Below are 17,482 nucleotides of genomic sequence, written 5' to 3'. Positions count from 1 at the left end.
AGGAAGAGACGGCAAGCGATAAGGAGAATAAGTGAAGATTAAAGCTGATCCAGAGTGAGGCTGAGACGGTGGTTGGCCAGGAACTGAGCTCGTCTGGCTGGAAGCTGCTTTTGCAGGTAGTAGTTCAGGTTTGGTTTCAGTTACTGCGTCGGCCGCAGAGCAGAAGTAAAACAAACTGTTTTGAAGAGACAAGGACGGGTCAGTCCTCAGCATGGCTGTCAGCACCAAACAGCAGGGTGGTGATGTGGTCACAGCTTCTATTGGTGCTCTGAGAAAACAAGCTGCAGCGACTTACAAACACAGGGACAATGCTCACAATCCACCGCAGGAAAGTGGCAAAAGTGACCAATTTTGGTGTGAATTTGCCCATTAGGGGAAGTAAAAAAGCAAAACAAAACAAGTGGTTAATAAAATGGGACTTCAGGCAATGGCAGAAGCTATCACCGTGGAAACCGGCTGGCTATTAAATGAGACTGGTAATGACATTATGAACAAACTGGACAGATGCTGGAGATGGTTTCCTGCTGCTCCATCTACACTTTTTGTAAAAGTTAAAGATTCAAAATAGCAGTTTAAGATGCCATGAACTAAACGACAAGACTGACAACAACTTTGAAGACTTTTTTTCATTTAAAATGGATAATTTTTTCACTTTGCTGCAGAATTCACAAACACTTCTGTAGTTTTAGGAGAAGTGGTCGATCCTGGTATTCAAAGGAAATGCATTGACTCTGTTGTGGCTTATAAAGCTGCAAATTCATAAAAAGGAGTGTTCAGTGAAGTTCAGCACTGAACCCTAACTCGATCTGAAGAACACACACGTCACATATGTATAAAAACTGAGGTATTCATTCGATAAAATGACTCCATGTGTTGCGATACATCAGGGAATTACAAAGGTGGGATTTACTATGTGTTACAATTCAAATGGTGCCCAAGCTGCTACAATATGAATATGCATGGTGGCATAGATCCTCGGCTGGGGGGAGGCTCGGATGGTGGTCTTTCTGTGTGGAGTTTGCATGTTCTCACCGTATATGCATCTCTCTAGGTACTCTAGCTTCCTCCCGCCGTCCAAAGACATGTATGTTAGGTTAATTGGTTACTCTAAATTGCCCGTAGGGGTGAGTGTGAGTGGTTGTTAGTCCCTGTGTGACCCTGCGATGGACTGTCCGGGGTGTACCCTGCCTTTCACCCACAGACTGCTGGGATAGGCTCCAGCTTCCCTGCAACCCTTCATCGGACTAAGCTGTTAGGATAATGAATGAATGAAGAAAACAAATGGTCAGTGTATATGATGCTATTGGTATATTTCTAAGTTATTTTTGAAAAAACATTTATAAAATGTTGGAGAGCATTTACATGAATGAATATTTAATTGTATTTATTTTTAAAAACAAAAAAGCCTTACTATAAGCTACCAAACTGGGATTTTTTTATGATTTATTTTAATGACATGTTTTTAAATTGGACTTAGTGATTACTTATTAAATTATGTGAATATTTCCACTTCAGACTTTAGTCCAAACCCTTTAATGTCCTGCTCTTATTACTCATCGCATTTTTCTTTGAGTTTATGGTATCTTATTTGAAATAATTGTGAATGTAAAAGCCTGCGTGAGCCACGTCTGTCTCATGGTTTATGCGTGAAATGTTAAAAGCTGGCATGTTGTTCCATCATCACATTTTATTAGAAAGGACTTTAAAGGGTTGAATGCATGTAGTATCAGTACACGCTAAGTGCAACAGTATTTTTGCATATTTTAAAAAAAAACTTTTTTGGAATATTTGCAAAGCAGTTGTTCCCACGCACAGTAAATAATCAACTGTGGCGTTAATCATGACTTCATCAATCCTCATATGCTATTACTGTGACACATGACTGAATGTAACAGCTCTCATGCGAGCTCTTCTTTCATCTCTTTCTATATGTCTTGTGCTATTTGCTAAAGAAAAACATTAAATTTCCATCTTATCCCCTCATATTTAATTAGATCTATTTGCCAAAGAGGCAGAGTTTAAGTTAGATTAAGCCTCTTTATGCAATGATCTGACTGCATCCATCCATCTGTTTATAATTCGGTATCGGCTCAAGCTTCCATGAGCATGTTGTGAAGCTGTGTGCTCCAACTTGGCCACACAGGTAGCCAGGTGTAGTAGGATATTAAATATTGTGTATGTATTTACATCCTTGTGGTTGTGCAGCAGTCCTTGTTTTTGTGATTTCACTCAGTATTTGATGGTTTTCTACATAGAATACACTTTTTATATTTTTGAATTTTTGATGGTTGTTTAAAGTTTTAAAATGAATTGTAGCAGAAAATGTGATGATTTTATGAAGCTGCAGCTCTGATAAGAGAAATCCAGCTGCCTGTGTGTGACTCGTACTGAACTGAAGGAAGCCGTTTTATATCGTGTGTCTTACATTTTGTATTTGTTTGCCTTTGACACTGACAAACTGCTGACTTTAAAGTGTTGTTTTATCAAAGTAAAAGATTTTATGTTGTGAATTTTTTTTTAGTAAAATTGCCTTCCTTTTCCCCCCCACTCAGCTGTGTTTTTAATGACCAACCTCATTGACAGTACCCAGAAAACAGAGCCGGCGCTGCACAGGTGGTGTGGGACTGCCACATATGCACAGAATCAGACGTTCTTCCCTAATTTTTTTTAAAGTTTGGTTATAGATCTTGAGAAATTTCATGCCTGTAAGTTACTCATAAAGAAACAAGCTCTGCTGAAGTTATTGTTGTAAAACATTTTTTCAGTATTTTTCCATGCAATTACTTGTATTTTTTATTTTTTATTTATTTTTATCACAGAAGTAAAGTATGTTTATGACAACCACACAAACATTACGGGATCTAGATGAAATGTTGGTTCCTTCTCATTGATGATAAAAATGTTTTTTGCCCAACTTGTTTCATCTATAATCTATTCATATTTTATGTGAAATATTTCCAATGGCTTGAACACTTCTGTTTTCTTTTTTATTTATGTGTTTGACAAACTGTAATTTATATGATAAGAACAAATTACTCTGCATGTTGACAACTCTGTTATTTAATTTTATTGGAAAGATACAATATGTCACATCCCATATTTTGAACTTGACAGCGAACTTCTCCATAATCCCAGCTTGATGGTATGTACACTTTAGCTTGTGTGTAGTAGAAAGAAAACAACACATGGACTAAATCCAGGCAAACATGAAGTTAAAGATGTAAAAACTGTAAAAATGCTCCAAACTTTTCTCTTTGATGTCAATGGCTGTACTGTAAATTCACTGCCTTGAGTTTGAAAACAGCAATCGTGATAAACTTCACTAACATTTAACACCTTTACACAATGCAAAGTAAAACGTTTATAACTTATTTTTTAATTCTTATACTTTGTGACAAAATAAAATATGAGAAAGAAAAAACTTCAACTAATCTTCCACAAAGCCTCCACTACTTGAAAGTTTTGCAGTGTTTAGGCTGTACATTCATAAGGTAATTTATAGATGGATGCTCATGAAACTAAAGTCAATATATCAATACAATGAAACAACAGGAATGAATGTCTGTCTCAGATCTCCACAGTGACAACAGGACCATTGCTGGTGTCCAGTGGTGCTGTGTCAGAGGGAGTGCTGGACTCTGTTTTAGCCTCCTCTTTTTTCTCCTTCTCCCCTCCATCATCCACCAGAGGAGTACTCTCTGCTGCCTCCTGCTGGTTTGTGCTGGTAGTGCTGGCTGGCTGCTCAGCCTTCACCTCAGCTGGCTGCTCCTCTGCTTTGGTTTCATTGACAATCTGAACGTTGTCAGCTGCAACAGCCTGTACTGGTTTCACATCCCCATTCTGGACTGGGAAAGCGCTCTCCAGAGCACTGTATAAGAACTTGTAATGCTCCTGGAAGAAACACAAAAAAAAAGATTTATGAGGAAATACAACATATTACGATGCTACTTGCACTCTGATGAGAGAAATTCTTGAACATTTTCATTCAGAAATCAACATTTAGCTGAATCAGTTCTGTTACTGTATGTCTATAGAGCTAAACACTGACAATCTCAGTTTTACATTTCTTTGACAGCTGTAGAGATTTAGTCATTTCATTTCCTCCTCGATGTGTTCTCACTACAAAAGTCATGACCTCTGTAGGTTATAATTTGGCTCTTGTAAAGGCTCACTTAACACAGATCTGAAAGGATTTTCCACAATGTACAATGTGTGTGTGTGTGTGTTAGAACAGCAGGTTTAGGGTGTTTTTAAACTGCGTTCATATTTACATCTTCATTAGGAAGTCAATAACAGTCGGGGAGACAATAATATAAGTCAGAGTTACTGGTAGACAAATTTGTGTGTGTGATTCGACATGAATTCAAATAAGGTGCTAATGGTGTAAAATCTGCATCTTCTGGTACAACATAATAATACAAACATTAGTAAACTGAAAATGAAGGACAGAAAATAAAAAACTAATCTTTGAATGAGTCTTAAAAGACTTTTGGAGCTTAGATAGTAAAGTCTATTACCAGGCGGGAGAACATGCCCTGTCTCTCTCTGCGTAGCGTTTTGACCACTTGGAAAACATCTACCAGCCTTTCTGTCTCAGCGCTGTCCAGCAGGTTCCAGAGTGCACAGAAAATCCCTGAACGCGACGAACCATTACTGAGGAAACAAAGCACATAGACATAAAAAGCTCACCATGTGTAATCTATGTCACATTACTTAGTAAACCAACCTGCCCAGTGACATTCCCGATTCCCAGATTGCCATGAAAATGTTCAGAATTTTGCACAAATATTGTAAATTTATAAATGAATTTCTTTTCTCATCTACTACATGTGTTTCACTAAGTTGTAAAGATACAAACTTTTCCTAAAACAGATAAGAGCCACTGATTTGACGTTTCCTCTCAAATGTCATTAAGTCTGTTAAGAGCTAAAAATGCTCTTTAAGGCTCTTCAAAGAAAACTAGATTGATGAAAACATTGCATGTGACAGCTCACAATCAGAAAAACATTTTATCTTAGGAGAGTCAGTGTTTTCTACCCGCCAAGCGCTTCTCCGATTTATTCATTACATTTCTATTTCAAATACTTGCTGTTTATTTCCAGTGTGATTGTAAAATGATTAACTGATTCATATCCTCATGTGTCCCTCGGTTTGTTCTGTTAAACTCCAGGCGTTAAAATGTGAAAATATTTCAAAGCAAAGTTCCTGCAAAGCTTCAAGCACCAGGAAATAATCCACGATCTTCATCAAGGAACTGCAGCTTAGTTGTGCCTGAGACTGGGGAAGGTGGGAAGGATGTATTTCCTCCACGTAAGACAGGCCCTAATAGCTCTGAAAGGGAGCCATTCTTTTCTTAAATGCATTTGTTCTCTCTGATTGCACAACATCCCTGTAAAATCTCATCATAGAATCGAGTATGTGTTCTGTGAGGTTGTCTTACATGCAGTGGACCACGATGGGAATGCCTCTCTCTGATTTGCCTCCATGGTTGCGCTTCATGTCCTTAATCATATCTGTGAGCTCCTGGGGTTTCTCCGGCAGGTCTGTGTTCTCCCACTTCAGGAACTGAAAATGCTTCACCGTCCGATTCTCTTTCCTCTGTTTACAGGAAAAATGTTGGCTTAGATAGGCCTCTAATTTTACATCAACTAATGAAATCAGTGGAATATGTGCCACGTTTTGCGTTACCTTGACATGACGGATCAGCATGCTGCGGGTGATGAAAGTTGCTGAGGTTTCTGTGTTTGTAACTTCCACTTCAATGTCTCCATATGTTTTCTTATTTGCATCCCAATACACAGAGTCACTATCCTGTCAGGAAGAACACACACACGAAATTATTTACGCTGTGTATCCCATGAATATGTGTAAACACAATTTTAGGAGAGTCGTGCTTACCTTTTCTCCCTCGCTGCTGTCTGAAAGCATGACGATAGCAGACGCTTTCTTCTGATAAACCATCAGCCAGAAGTCATGCATAGTGTCAGGCAGTGGAGTCTGTGCTGCGATGAAGGCTTGCTCGCCCCAGTAGCCCTGCGTAGGCAAGAAAACATCCATCTAATTGTTACACGCAGTCAAAACCGACAGATTGTAATGAGTTTAATCCTACAAGGGGACTTCTTCAGTTTATCAAATAACACCTCCATCAGTCAAAATGCTGCTTGCAATTTGTGTTAAACAAAACACTTTGAAATAAGTTTGTAGATATGCTGAAAATGTCAGTAAAACGCTGTACATCGACGTGGGAGGCATTGATGTATTTGGCTGAGTCTTCATCCTCCTCATCTGACGACTCTTCTTCTTCATTCTCATCAGGATCGCTGTCCTGACTGCGTCCTTCGTCCAGCTTCAGCAACACTCTGTTGAAGTCATCTGAAGATGGACGGTTCGGTTTAAGATGTGAGTGAAATTAGATAGAAGCAGATATAATCTCGTGGACGTGTATATAAACAGAGTGAGTGCACAGAGGCGTGCAGCTGCGACTTACACGGGATGACGGATGAAGACCGATTCTTCTTGCTGTTTTCCTCAGATATCCCCGTGTTGAATGTCCTCCAGCTTTTAAAGGCGGGGAGTCTCTGGGTTGAGACAGAAAGGTTTTCATAATTTAAAAATGTTTTGTCAGCATTAATGATCTTACATGTGTTTTAAAAGACAGTTACAGACAATAAATAAGGAGTTAAAATGTCTACCAAAGATGCAAACCACATGTTTTCTGGTTCTTTACATGACTGTGTTAAAGTAAAAGAATATTCAAATTGCTCTGTGATTTCAACGGCAAATCAGCAGGTTAGCTGATTGTGAGATAAGAGACTGGTTTAAAATGAGCTCCTTCAGTTTATTGCATCACTTTTCAGATGAATAAATGTGCTGAAAATAAAGAAAAAAAGAATCATACCTCAAACTCCTCTTCCAGTAACGTGGGCTCATTGTCTGGGTTGTTCTGTTTGAGCGTGCTCACTGTGCTGTGCAGCTCAGCCAGAGAAATCTCTGTCTCTCCAAACTGGTTGTGCTCCAGCAGGGCCTGGTGGATCAGGATGTACTGGGCCTACAAGACCATATGACATGAGCACTTGTCTTAAAACACAAAAAGACATTTACAGAAAATGCGACTGAGCTGCAATCTTGACTTATTTATCTGCCTCTCATTGGTTTTGTGGTTAAATGACTGAAGGAAACACTGAATATAAGTGATAGTTATTATATCAAATTGAAGTTTTTAGTTTTATTTTTCATTGTGATTTTTGTACATTTTTCTTTATCTAATTTATACCTCAACTTTGTATTTTCTCTGTTTATGCATGTCTGGTTGTTTAGCTCTCTTTATTCATTTTTTTTGTTTGAATCAAGGTTAACCTCGAGTTACTTTCTGTTGGTTTTCCTCTGAAAACTACTGAGAATTGCAGCTGAATTCCTTGTTTCATTCTCAGGTATTTTAACTCTGACTGTCACTCACACACAGACACACACATATCTTACCTCTACTTGAACCATGAGACATCTCTGTCTGCGGAGTCTGACCACATAACCGTAAATATCCACTCTGCCTTCTGCCTCCAGACCCTCCATCATCGCATCGATGCCGATGTAGGTGCCTGTCCTGCCGACTCCAGCACTGCACAGCGTATATGTAATATTAAAATCCTACTGTAATGTGACATGCACTTAGTGGGACATTTTAAAAAAATGCCGTTGCTATATTTGACTTTCTTTTTATCTTTATGCACATTTTATGTCAAATAATCATCTATGCCAACAATCCTAATGGTGCAAGCACAAAAGCCAATTTTATTTATAAAGCACTTTCCGACAGCTACTGCTGAACTGAGTGCTAAACATAGAATAAAATTCAGTCAGATTTTTCTCCAGTTTTAGTTGAATACATTCAGTACTGAAGGTAAACTGTAGGTGTAAATAGCCTATATGCATACAATGTGATGGTATATATGAAGATCAATAAATGCACAGATATAACAGTAAACTAATGAGGTAATGGCAGCAAGAAAAGCTCAATGGCAAACTGATGATGCTTTAACTAGATCTTTTACGTGCCTGCAGTGGACGACGATGGGACCACTGAAGAAGTTCTTGAAAGCATTGACCCTCCGTCTCAGTTTGAGCAGGAGCTGAGGCTCTGTTGGAACGCCGTGGTCTGGCCAGCTCATGAACTGGATGTGAGTCACTTCTCGCTCTGAATTCTTCTCCCTCTTCTGCGAGTATTCACACACACACACACACACACACACACACACACACACACGCACACACAGATGATTCAAACACAAATGATGACATATAATGTAGAAACACATCTGTATGTGTATGCTGCCTGCAGTGAAAGCACAGATTTTCTTTGTGTTTTCCACTAGAGTTTAGATGCAGCCTCACGTTAGTCAGGGTCAGATGGCGGATGGTGTAATCTGGACAGTGTTCCTCTGAGCTTAGCTTCACAATGAACTCTTCAAAGATTTCCGCCTCTCGTTCCGCAGAGGGCCAGTACTGCGCGCACTTGACCTGCAAAAACAACACGGAGAGACTAAAGCAATAGCAAACTAAAGCAAAGAAAATCAAACATGTGGAGATTTCCAAACAACAAAACATCTTCAAAGAAGAAGCACAATCATATATGAATGTGTACAAGGGTGTAGGTGAAAGTTATGTGCTTTTTTTTTTTTTTTTTACCCTGTTTCCTTCCTCACAGCGAGTCACCATGACGATAATAGAGGATTGCTGCTCCCAGACCATCCTCCAGAAGTCACTCACAGTTTCATCCTTTGGCCCTACAACATGCACATCATATATCATAAGCATTTTCATATGGAAATGCACTAAAGGTGTAGAGAATTAACAAATGTGACTTTACCCTGAGCTGCGATGTACTTCTTCGGCTCCTTGTAGCCCTGCAGAGAGAAGAGAAGTTATGAAACACAAGACATGGATTTACTTTTTTTTCTGCTATATATGAAGATGAATGGTGTCTTCTTTATTTTCATGACAACGGCGGTAATTATAAAAGCAGTTGTGATCAGATCCAGATTTTTGCTTACGTCGATGAAGCTGGCGTTGATGTAGTCACATCCTGCCTCTCCATTTCCTGTGGTTAGCGGGACACGGTTATAATCATCTAGTTGTGAGGGGAGATAAAGAGGCAAACAGAGGAGATCATCAAACTCTTAAATACTTTCAGTAAAAATTATAAAATAAATTAATAAATAAATAAATTCACGCATGAACCTCTGGTTCTTATTTGGTTTAAATAGCAATTTACATAAATATTAAAATACAGTTGTAATCCACAGGGTATATGATATGAATTATTAATGAAGGTAAAAAAAAACAACATTTAGTTCAGACATTTTGCCTCACAGAGTGACAAATCTTGATGGGGTTAAGAGTTTGTAGGTTCATTTTACCAGTCACAATTCATTTTATTTGGCACACTCACATGGCAGGATGTCCACATAGCGGTTTTTGGGAACGTTGCAATTCTTTTTGGCCTCTTTCACTGTGTATCTTGTAAAAATTCTGGGGATGCTCTGTAAGCAAAGATTGACTTTTTAAAAAAGGATAAAAAAAAACAAAAAACACCCATGATTCTTTCTGCCATAAAACCAACCAAACAAAACCTTTATCTTTAACATTAAACCTTCATGATTAAGTCCAACCTCGCATGTTTTGCTATCAGTCCTGAGACTGAAACCCTCTGATTAAACTGAAAAAATAAAGAAAAACTCATTTGATAAAAATAAATGTTAAACTAAAACTTAGCTGATACCTGAAATTCAGCCAGGAAAAGTCTCCCTTCATCGGCAAGTTTCCTCTTGTAGGTTTCCAGCAGCAACTCTGATGGGATCGGGTCAACAAGCATCAGGTTTTCTTCATCACCTTCCACAGCAGAAAGGAGACATTAAACACGCAAACAAAGTTCTGCCACTTCTCAGATCATTCTCATTCTACTTGTAGTTTCAGTGTGTAGTTAAACAACGAGACACTGTGGAGTTTTACATTTGATTCCTACAATTACATCTTTCCAAATTCAACAGAGCTAAAAATCATTCCAAGTGCTTCACCTTGTTAAACCTCATACTTTATGCTTCTCAGACTTTTATTTGGCTGTTTTAGTATCACACTATTAATAATGTCTGTCCAGACATAAACAAATTAGTTAAGTAATAAAGAAGAAATAGATCACTGAAATCTGGAAGGCAAAGTCACGTTAACATTATAATAAAAAGGTTGGAGAGCAGCAGAGTAAACGTTTCATCTGCAGTCTCACAACATTGACAGTATGTTGAACGCATGTGGATGAAGGTTGCAGTAAAAGCAAAGCCAGATAAGCATCTTGAAAATGAAAACATATAGAAAAGGAGAAAATGTTTTTCTGTAAAGTTCTACTCACCTCCTCTATCAATAAGTCTCATGTTTTCATTCAGGTCACTGCCAAATAAATAGCAAAGGTTTTAAAGGGTGTTAGATTAAAATAAATAACAGAGAAGTTTTTTTTTTTTTCAAAAGACAAAGAGGAAAAATATTTCTACAACATAGTTTGCATGTTATGGGATTTATCTGGACAGTTTATGAAGAAACGTCTGAGGACAATCAGAAGGTTTAACACACGTCCAGCAGAGGTAAAAGAAGGATCCTTACTGAGAGTTTCTGCGTTTCAAAACGTAGATCTTATAGACGACCACAAGAAGAGCAACAGAGGTGAGGATGATGAGGAAGACCAGAAACCCAATGAGAGCTTTGTCATTATCTAAAAAGATGTGTTAAAGGAAGGGAAAACACATTTTTATGCCAAAAATCAAATCTGGAATCAGTGTATACTGATAATGTGAGTTAATGGCATTTTGAACACACTGAATTAATAAATAAGATGGTACGTACAGAGAGTGTGAACTTCCTTTGTTACAGGTAAGCTCCATAATTCTCCATTGTAAGCAACCACCTGGACGGAGAGAATGTGACTTTAATAAACAATTTAAAGTTTTAATGTTCTTGTCAAACTAATATATTATACAAACCTTAACAGTGTAGGTTGTAAGGTAACTCAGATCACTGAATTCAAATATACATTTGTCATGTTGTTGCATTTGGCCATCATTAAAATATGCTATATAGAGTTTTTTAGGTCCATAGAATTTTCTGGCATCGTGATGACAGTTTATTCTGATCACATTATTCTCTGGATTTTCTGTTTCTTGAATTTTGACAGCTGCTGGTGCTGTAAGAAAAAAATGTAAAAAGTTAATTACAGAACATACAGAGTGAAATATGAGTGGAATATCTTGACTAACATGCACCTGAAATATAAACATAAAAATGGTGAAAGTATAGAGAGATACACACATCTGTCATTTGAACAGTTTTATATAAATTCAGAGAAAAATGATTAAATTTATCTGAACAATCAAACAACAGAAGTTGTGAGTGAAAGAGTTTCATTATAATGTGTATCTGAATTTTCTCTGAATTTGTTTATGTTTACTTACTTCCAGGCTCAGTTCTCCAACTAAAGGTCTCGGTTTTGCAGGGAACTGGCTTGTTGTTGTAGGTGGGCTGGAGTTCACAATAATACTCAGTGTACGGTGTCAGTCCAGTAAGTTCATAACTTCCTCCATCAGGTTTGATCCCTTTAAATACCAATTTAATGAGAACATGTTAATATAAAAACATCTGTAAATCTCAAGTTAAAGCAGCAGAATTATCCATGTCAGGATATTTAGTCAGGTTACACATCAAGAACATTTCCATCAAATCCCCCATGAGCCTCTGCTGCTGTAGATCACTGCTTCTGGTCCTGGTGGTTAAAATGTCAGAACGTACCGTTGGCTACATGACCTGCAGACTGACACCTGTTCACATCTGTCTCTGCAGAGGAAACTGGTTCAGATCAGTTCTGAGGGGAAAACCTCCTGATTTGTGTTTTATTAACTTTCTTCAGTTAAACTAAAACAAAACTGAGGTGATTTTTGGAGCCAAAGAGAAACGACTACAGGTCACCACAGAGCTTCATTCTAAACACCTGAAAACCACCAACCAGGCCAGAGATCTGGTGCACTGATGGACTCGGACTTACATTTTAAAAAACACATCAAGGGAAAAACAAAGTCAGCTTACTGTCACCTTAAGAATATATCAGTGATAAAAGCTCTGATGTCACAGCAGGACCTGGAAAAACTGCTCCATGCTCTCATCTTTAGTCGACTTGATTACTGTAACAGTGTTTTTACAGTCTTCCTAAAGAATCAATAAGACACCTGCAGCTAGTTCAGATCTCTGCTGTTTGTCTTCACTAAAACCATGAAAGTGGACCACTTCGGTCCAGTTCTGAGGTCTTTACACTGGCTGCCTGTCCGCCAGAGGACAGACTTTAAAGTTCTCTTACTGGTCTATAAAGCTCTGAATGGTTCAGAACCAAAGTACATCAGAGACCTCCTGTCCCATCATGAACCTACCAGACCCCTCAGGTCCTCTGGATCAGGTTTTCTATCAGTTCCTAGAGTCAAAATGAGACCTGGAGTAGCTGCATCCAGCTTCTATGCTCCACATGTCTGAAACAAACTCACAGAAAGCCTCAGATCAGCTGAAACACTCAGTTTATTTAAACCGAGGTTAAAGACCCTCCTGTTCTCTGCTGCATTTCAGTCGTTTTTATTCACAATTAGTTTGAGGTTTTTTTTTTAAGTCCAAATCTACATGTTTCCTTTTTTTTAATGTTATTTCTGTGTTTTAATTTTAAATTCTGCTTCTTATTTTCTAATGTTTTATTGTCTCCATAAAGCACTTTGAATCACACTGTTGTTGTTTTGTGCTGCAGAAATAAACTTGCTTTGCCTTAATAATGTAAAGCAAGACGTGACTCGATAGATCTTCTGGGTTTCATTCACTAAGAAACTAAATCCTTCTAAACATTTAAATAGCAGAAACTCATTTAAATGTCTTTTTTTTTTTTTGTTTCGTTTTTCCTCTTTAATAAAATGATCCAAACATTTTATCCCCAAAATAACTAAAACTACATTTATAGATAGAAACTTAAAAGACAGTAAATTGAAAGCATTTCACTTACTTGGTGTCTGACAGGAGCAGTTAGGAGTAGTATTATAAGAGAGTTTGGGAAGGTTTTGGAGAACATCTCCACAGTTACTACTGGTTGTATTCCATTTCAGTACAGTGGAAATATTGGTTTTTTCAGGATCAGTCTTGTTTATATTGAGATCTGTTGGAACACAGTCAACATCAGTAACAATAAATCCAGCTCATGTGACTTCTGTCATTTCACACTGTGTGGTGATAAAATCTGTAATTTACTGAAGTAAACATCAACATACGACAGATGATATGAACTGGGATGGATGGAGTTTGTATGGAGACGTTGTTCTGCTGGATCAGACCAGTACAGATGTACTCAGTGAAAGGCTCCACATCAGAAATATTTACTGTCCGATTTTTGTTTCCGTCTTCTGAAGAGAGACAAAAATGAAATTATTTCCTCCTTAACTGGATCAAAATGTACAGTTCTTATAAGCTGTAATGTTTTTTTCTTTACATAAAATGTCGACTTATTCAGAGATAAAAATGAAAAGTTTCATAGAAAATAAAGAAAATAACATTTATTAAACATCAAAATATTCATCAGGCCTCTAACGTTTCATGAACATGAGATTTTCTAAATGTCCGTGTTTTTCTGATGTTCATTATTTTATAAAGTTTCTGACTGTTCAGTCTCGTATTTGTCATCTGTTAACTTACCTGAACAGGTGTAATGAACTGTGACGTTTTCACACTTTGAAGGCAACTTTGTTTCTATTTTAGCAGGAAGTCCTGTGGGTTTAGTCTGCTTGATGTTGCTTGAAGGGAGAAAATCTGGAAAATAAAAAAACAAAATTTGATAAAATCAGATCTAAAGGGTGAGATTTTTAAAATAATGTTTTATTTTGTGTTTATCTGTTTTCTTACCAACAGAAATGTATCTGCTGCGATTAAAGGAGGACACCGTACAGCTTTCCAGAGAGAAGCTTATGTTAAAATCTGAGCAAAAATCCTCGTCAGCAAGTTTGAAACAGAATCTTCCTTTTTCTCTTTGCTCATATTTATCTTTAAGTGTTGATGACAGTAAAGAGCTGACGTTCCAGTCACTTTGGTAACAAACATATCCAGGCGGGTTGTTGGAGTCTTTAATATCATCAGCTGAAAACACAAATAATAACCGTATTATATCTGTTTTACAGTCTGATGAAACAAATAATATCAAGTAAATTATAACATTATATTATATTATAATATAATATAAAGTAAATGACAAAACAAAAGTATGAAGTATTTGTACTTACTCATGTTTTCTGTTACACTTTTATTTCTATCAGACAGGCAGGTTATTTGTCCGTCAGCTCTGACAACGCTGAGCATATATTCAGTACAGGGCTTCAGATGTTTGATTTCATGTGTTGGGTTTTTATTGGAGACGATGAACTTCTCATGTTTCACTGTTTGGTTTTGTTCAGTAACAGTAATGCTGTAGTTTCCATCAGAAGGATTCGTCATGTTAATCTTGAAGCCACCTTGGATACTTTCAACTTGGTAAAAACCTGCCCAGAAAAAAATCAACAAAACTCTGATGTCAGTTAAAATAAATTAATTAAAATTATATGTACACCTACTGTAAATATACTTTTATAGTAAAGAGAGAGAAACACAGAAAGGACACATTTACTGCAATGGTTTGTAAAACATGGTATGTAAACTGATACTCACACGGTGGAGGTGGGGTTGGTCCAGGACTTGTTTGGTTTCCTGCTTCAGTGATTAAAGTACAAAAATAAAACATTAAAACATGAATATATACGTACTGTAAGTACTTTTTTTTTTTTTTTTTTTTTACAAGTATGTGATCCTTTCTCAGCTCACGCCTCAGCAGCATTAATGTCCATCATCATTTCTCATCTCAGTGACATGTTGTCATCACCATCCCATAAAGTAACGGAGAAAACTCCAACCTGTGGTGGGAACTGGCGTGGTGGTGCTGGTGAGTGGAGGAGAGGTCTGGTTCTGGGACGTGTTTGTCTGACTGCTGGGTGGAGTGGGTGTGGGTAAGCGTGGACTTGAGGTGTTTGAAGGAGGAGTGACTGTAAGTCAGAGAGGTTTCTGGAGGTCATCTTCAGGCTGAAAAACTTCACTTCCATCTGGTTAACTTGATGAGGTTTTACTCATATTTTAGGCTTTATTATACAAACCGTAACACAGATTTACCTTCTAAAACTAGAGTCTGAAACTGAATACGTTACCAGATACGCTGGATGAAAGGTTTGACTGAGATGAGGTGAGTGAGGTGGGGGGGAATGAGGTGAGTGAAGAACTGAGGAGAGTTTTGGAGTCTGAAGCTGTGGCAGTGGTTGTTGCCACAGTGCGTGGAGGTGAGATGGCTGACTTATCTGTAGTCCATAAAAAGAGTTAATAAGTAAATATTTACATGGTTGTTGCAGCACAGAGAGATCTTACATGTAGAACTTTCCCTTTAACAATAAAACATCTATGATGCTGCACACTTCTGCCAAAACTTTACAGTCACCACACATTTCAGCTCAAAGAAGAAAAGAGGGTAGAAAGAAGTTCTGGACATAATTTTAGATTCAGAGGAGTGATGTGACGACAGTCTTCATCTTGATGAACACGGTTACCTGGTCAACACGGACACCAGTGATCTGATCTCAGCTGGTGCTTCATCTATACTCATATTAATGATCTGACCACAATCCTGTGAAATAACGGAGAAAGTTCCAACCTGTGGTGGCGTTAGCCTCTGTGGAAGAGGACTGGGTGAGTGGAGGAGAGGTCGGCGTCTGAGAGTGAAGAGTTGTGCTGGATGGAGTGGATGCAGGTGAGGTCGTAACTGAGCCTGTAGGTTGCAAAGCAAGCTGGAGGTCATCTTCAGGCTCCAAACCTTCATTTCTATTTATTTTCACTTGAAATGAGGCTTAGCCAACATTGTACACTTTGATCATACAGTATGTACCTTATAAAACTAGTCTGAAACTGAATACATCACTGGGATGGCTGGAAGGTTTGACTGAAATGAGGTATTTGAGTTTCTGGAGCTGCAGCAACCGCTGCCACAGCATGTAGAGCTGTCTGGATCATATAATCCCTAAAAAGAGCAACTATATAAATATGTACATCGTTCTTTCCAGCTTAGAACTTTGCCTTTAAAAATGTCAATGAATGTGTTTTTATTTGGAAATGGAGACGATGTTACTGAACAAAACTTCACATTTACCACACGTTCCTTTTGAAAAATAAAATATTTATAGTGTTTGAACAAAAAAAGCAACGTCTGGCCTGATGTTCATGAAAAAAACAGCTAACTGTAAATTCTTCACAATTATCTGCGATTTGTCCTCAGCAGAGCTGATTTCCATCATATACACTCTACATCTATACTTCACATTATCCAGGCGTAATTCTGATTTACTTGAAAAATTGTTCAAGTTTAATATATTATAAATATAGAAACTAATTCTTAACTAAACAGACAACAAATACAAACAGATTTTATTTTAAGGAGTGTCTCTACTAAAACATATTTTATCAACAATATTCTGTCCAAAGTCAAAGTGATGACTGCAGGGAGTCACCGTCAGAAAGACAGGAAGATGCTTGTTTCACTGGCTGGAAAGTGAATGACATCATTGTTTCTGTGGTGGAAACGTCTTTATGAAACTCATCGACATTTTCAGGACAGTCCAGGACTACAGATCTGATTCCAGCCGTGTTACTGGGATGAACACTTCCATAAATGAGCGTAAATGTTGGATTACCACAAAGAAAACTGACTTTGCTCAAATGTATTTTGCTGAAACTTCTCAAAATGAAAGATGAAAAAATGTATAATTTGTTTTATAAACAAGCATTGAGTCAGGAAATCATCTGATAAATTCAACACGTACACAAAGTGTTTTATCTTGACTTGAGGGTGTAGTTTCAGACTTTCAGCTCATGTTACTGCTAAACATTCATATAAGAAGTTATTTATACTTTGAAATGAAATGATAAATAATTGCAATTAAAGCTCAACCTGAAAAGAGACTGCAAGTATTTCCTTTATTGGACTTGAATAAAAATCAATTAAAAATGAATGAATGAAGCAGATTTAATATGAATTCAGGCTCATTTCTGAGTGTTTAAGCTGACTTTGGTATTTTAGTTTTTATCTTGTCATTTTTGTAGGTAAATCCTGAATTGCGGTTGTTCAGTGAAACGAGATCCAGTTTTAATTTCCAAGAGTTTTGCATGTTTGCTCATCTCACTGACATTCTGGAGAAGACTGTGACTCTGCTGCTGCTGGAGGTGTAATTACAGAAGAGCACTGTGGTGATTATTCATTAAGTTCAATATAAATGACAACAATCACTGGTTTTACCTGGAAATATAAAAGAGAAAAACTATTGTGCTGAATAATAAACTGGTCTTACTGGAAGGATTTTAA

The 17,482-nt window shown here is 37.5% G+C and overlaps 1 protein-coding gene across 1 annotated transcript; it reads right to left on the bottom strand.

Moving 5' to 3' along the window:
- Positions 1 to 3,119: 3,119 nt before the first annotated feature.
- On the bottom strand, positions 3,120 to 14,911 carry ptprc (protein tyrosine phosphatase receptor type C). Its single transcript, XM_079245529.1, has 27 exons — positions 14,755 to 14,911; positions 14,334 to 14,588; positions 13,960 to 14,190; positions 13,753 to 13,866; positions 13,332 to 13,463; positions 13,070 to 13,219; positions 11,493 to 11,633; positions 11,025 to 11,224; positions 10,888 to 10,948; positions 10,648 to 10,756; positions 10,400 to 10,437; positions 9,776 to 9,885; positions 9,446 to 9,536; positions 9,048 to 9,124; positions 8,864 to 8,900; positions 8,683 to 8,780; positions 8,389 to 8,514; positions 8,053 to 8,210; positions 7,480 to 7,615; positions 6,899 to 7,048; positions 6,488 to 6,578; positions 6,236 to 6,372; positions 5,899 to 6,033; positions 5,689 to 5,811; positions 5,441 to 5,598; positions 4,518 to 4,653; positions 3,120 to 3,891 (listed from the first exon to the last, which is right to left on the bottom strand). The coding sequence occupies exons 1-27, from the start codon at positions 14,825 to 14,827 to the stop codon at positions 3,568 to 3,570; spliced, it is 3,591 nt and encodes a 1,196-aa protein (XP_079101655.1). The 5' UTR covers positions 14,828 to 14,911; the 3' UTR covers positions 3,120 to 3,567.
- Positions 14,912 to 17,482: the final 2,571 nt, after the last annotated feature.

The sequence above is a fragment of the Telmatherina bonti genome (genome assembly GCF_933228915.1).
Source record: "Telmatherina bonti genome assembly, chromosome: 8".
NCBI lineage: Eukaryota > Metazoa > Chordata > Actinopteri > Atheriniformes > Telmatherinidae > Telmatherina > Telmatherina bonti.
This window is presented reverse-complemented; position numbering and strand designations above follow the sequence as displayed.

Bases quoted from the DNA above. Each gene is read 5' to 3' on its own strand.
- ptprc (XM_079245529.1), bottom strand. From the start codon at position 14,827: ATGTTTTATTTTTGTACTTTAATCACTGAAGCAGGAAACCAAACAAGT. The intron at 14,191-14,333 runs GTAAGTACAAAT...TTGTGTTTTCAG, and splicing joins AAGTGTAACAGAAAACATGA to CTGATGATATTAAAGACTCC. The intron at 11,225-11,492 runs GTAAGTAAACAT...TTTTTCTTACAG, and splicing joins TTGGAGAACTGAGCCTGGAA to CACCAGCAGCTGTCAAAATT.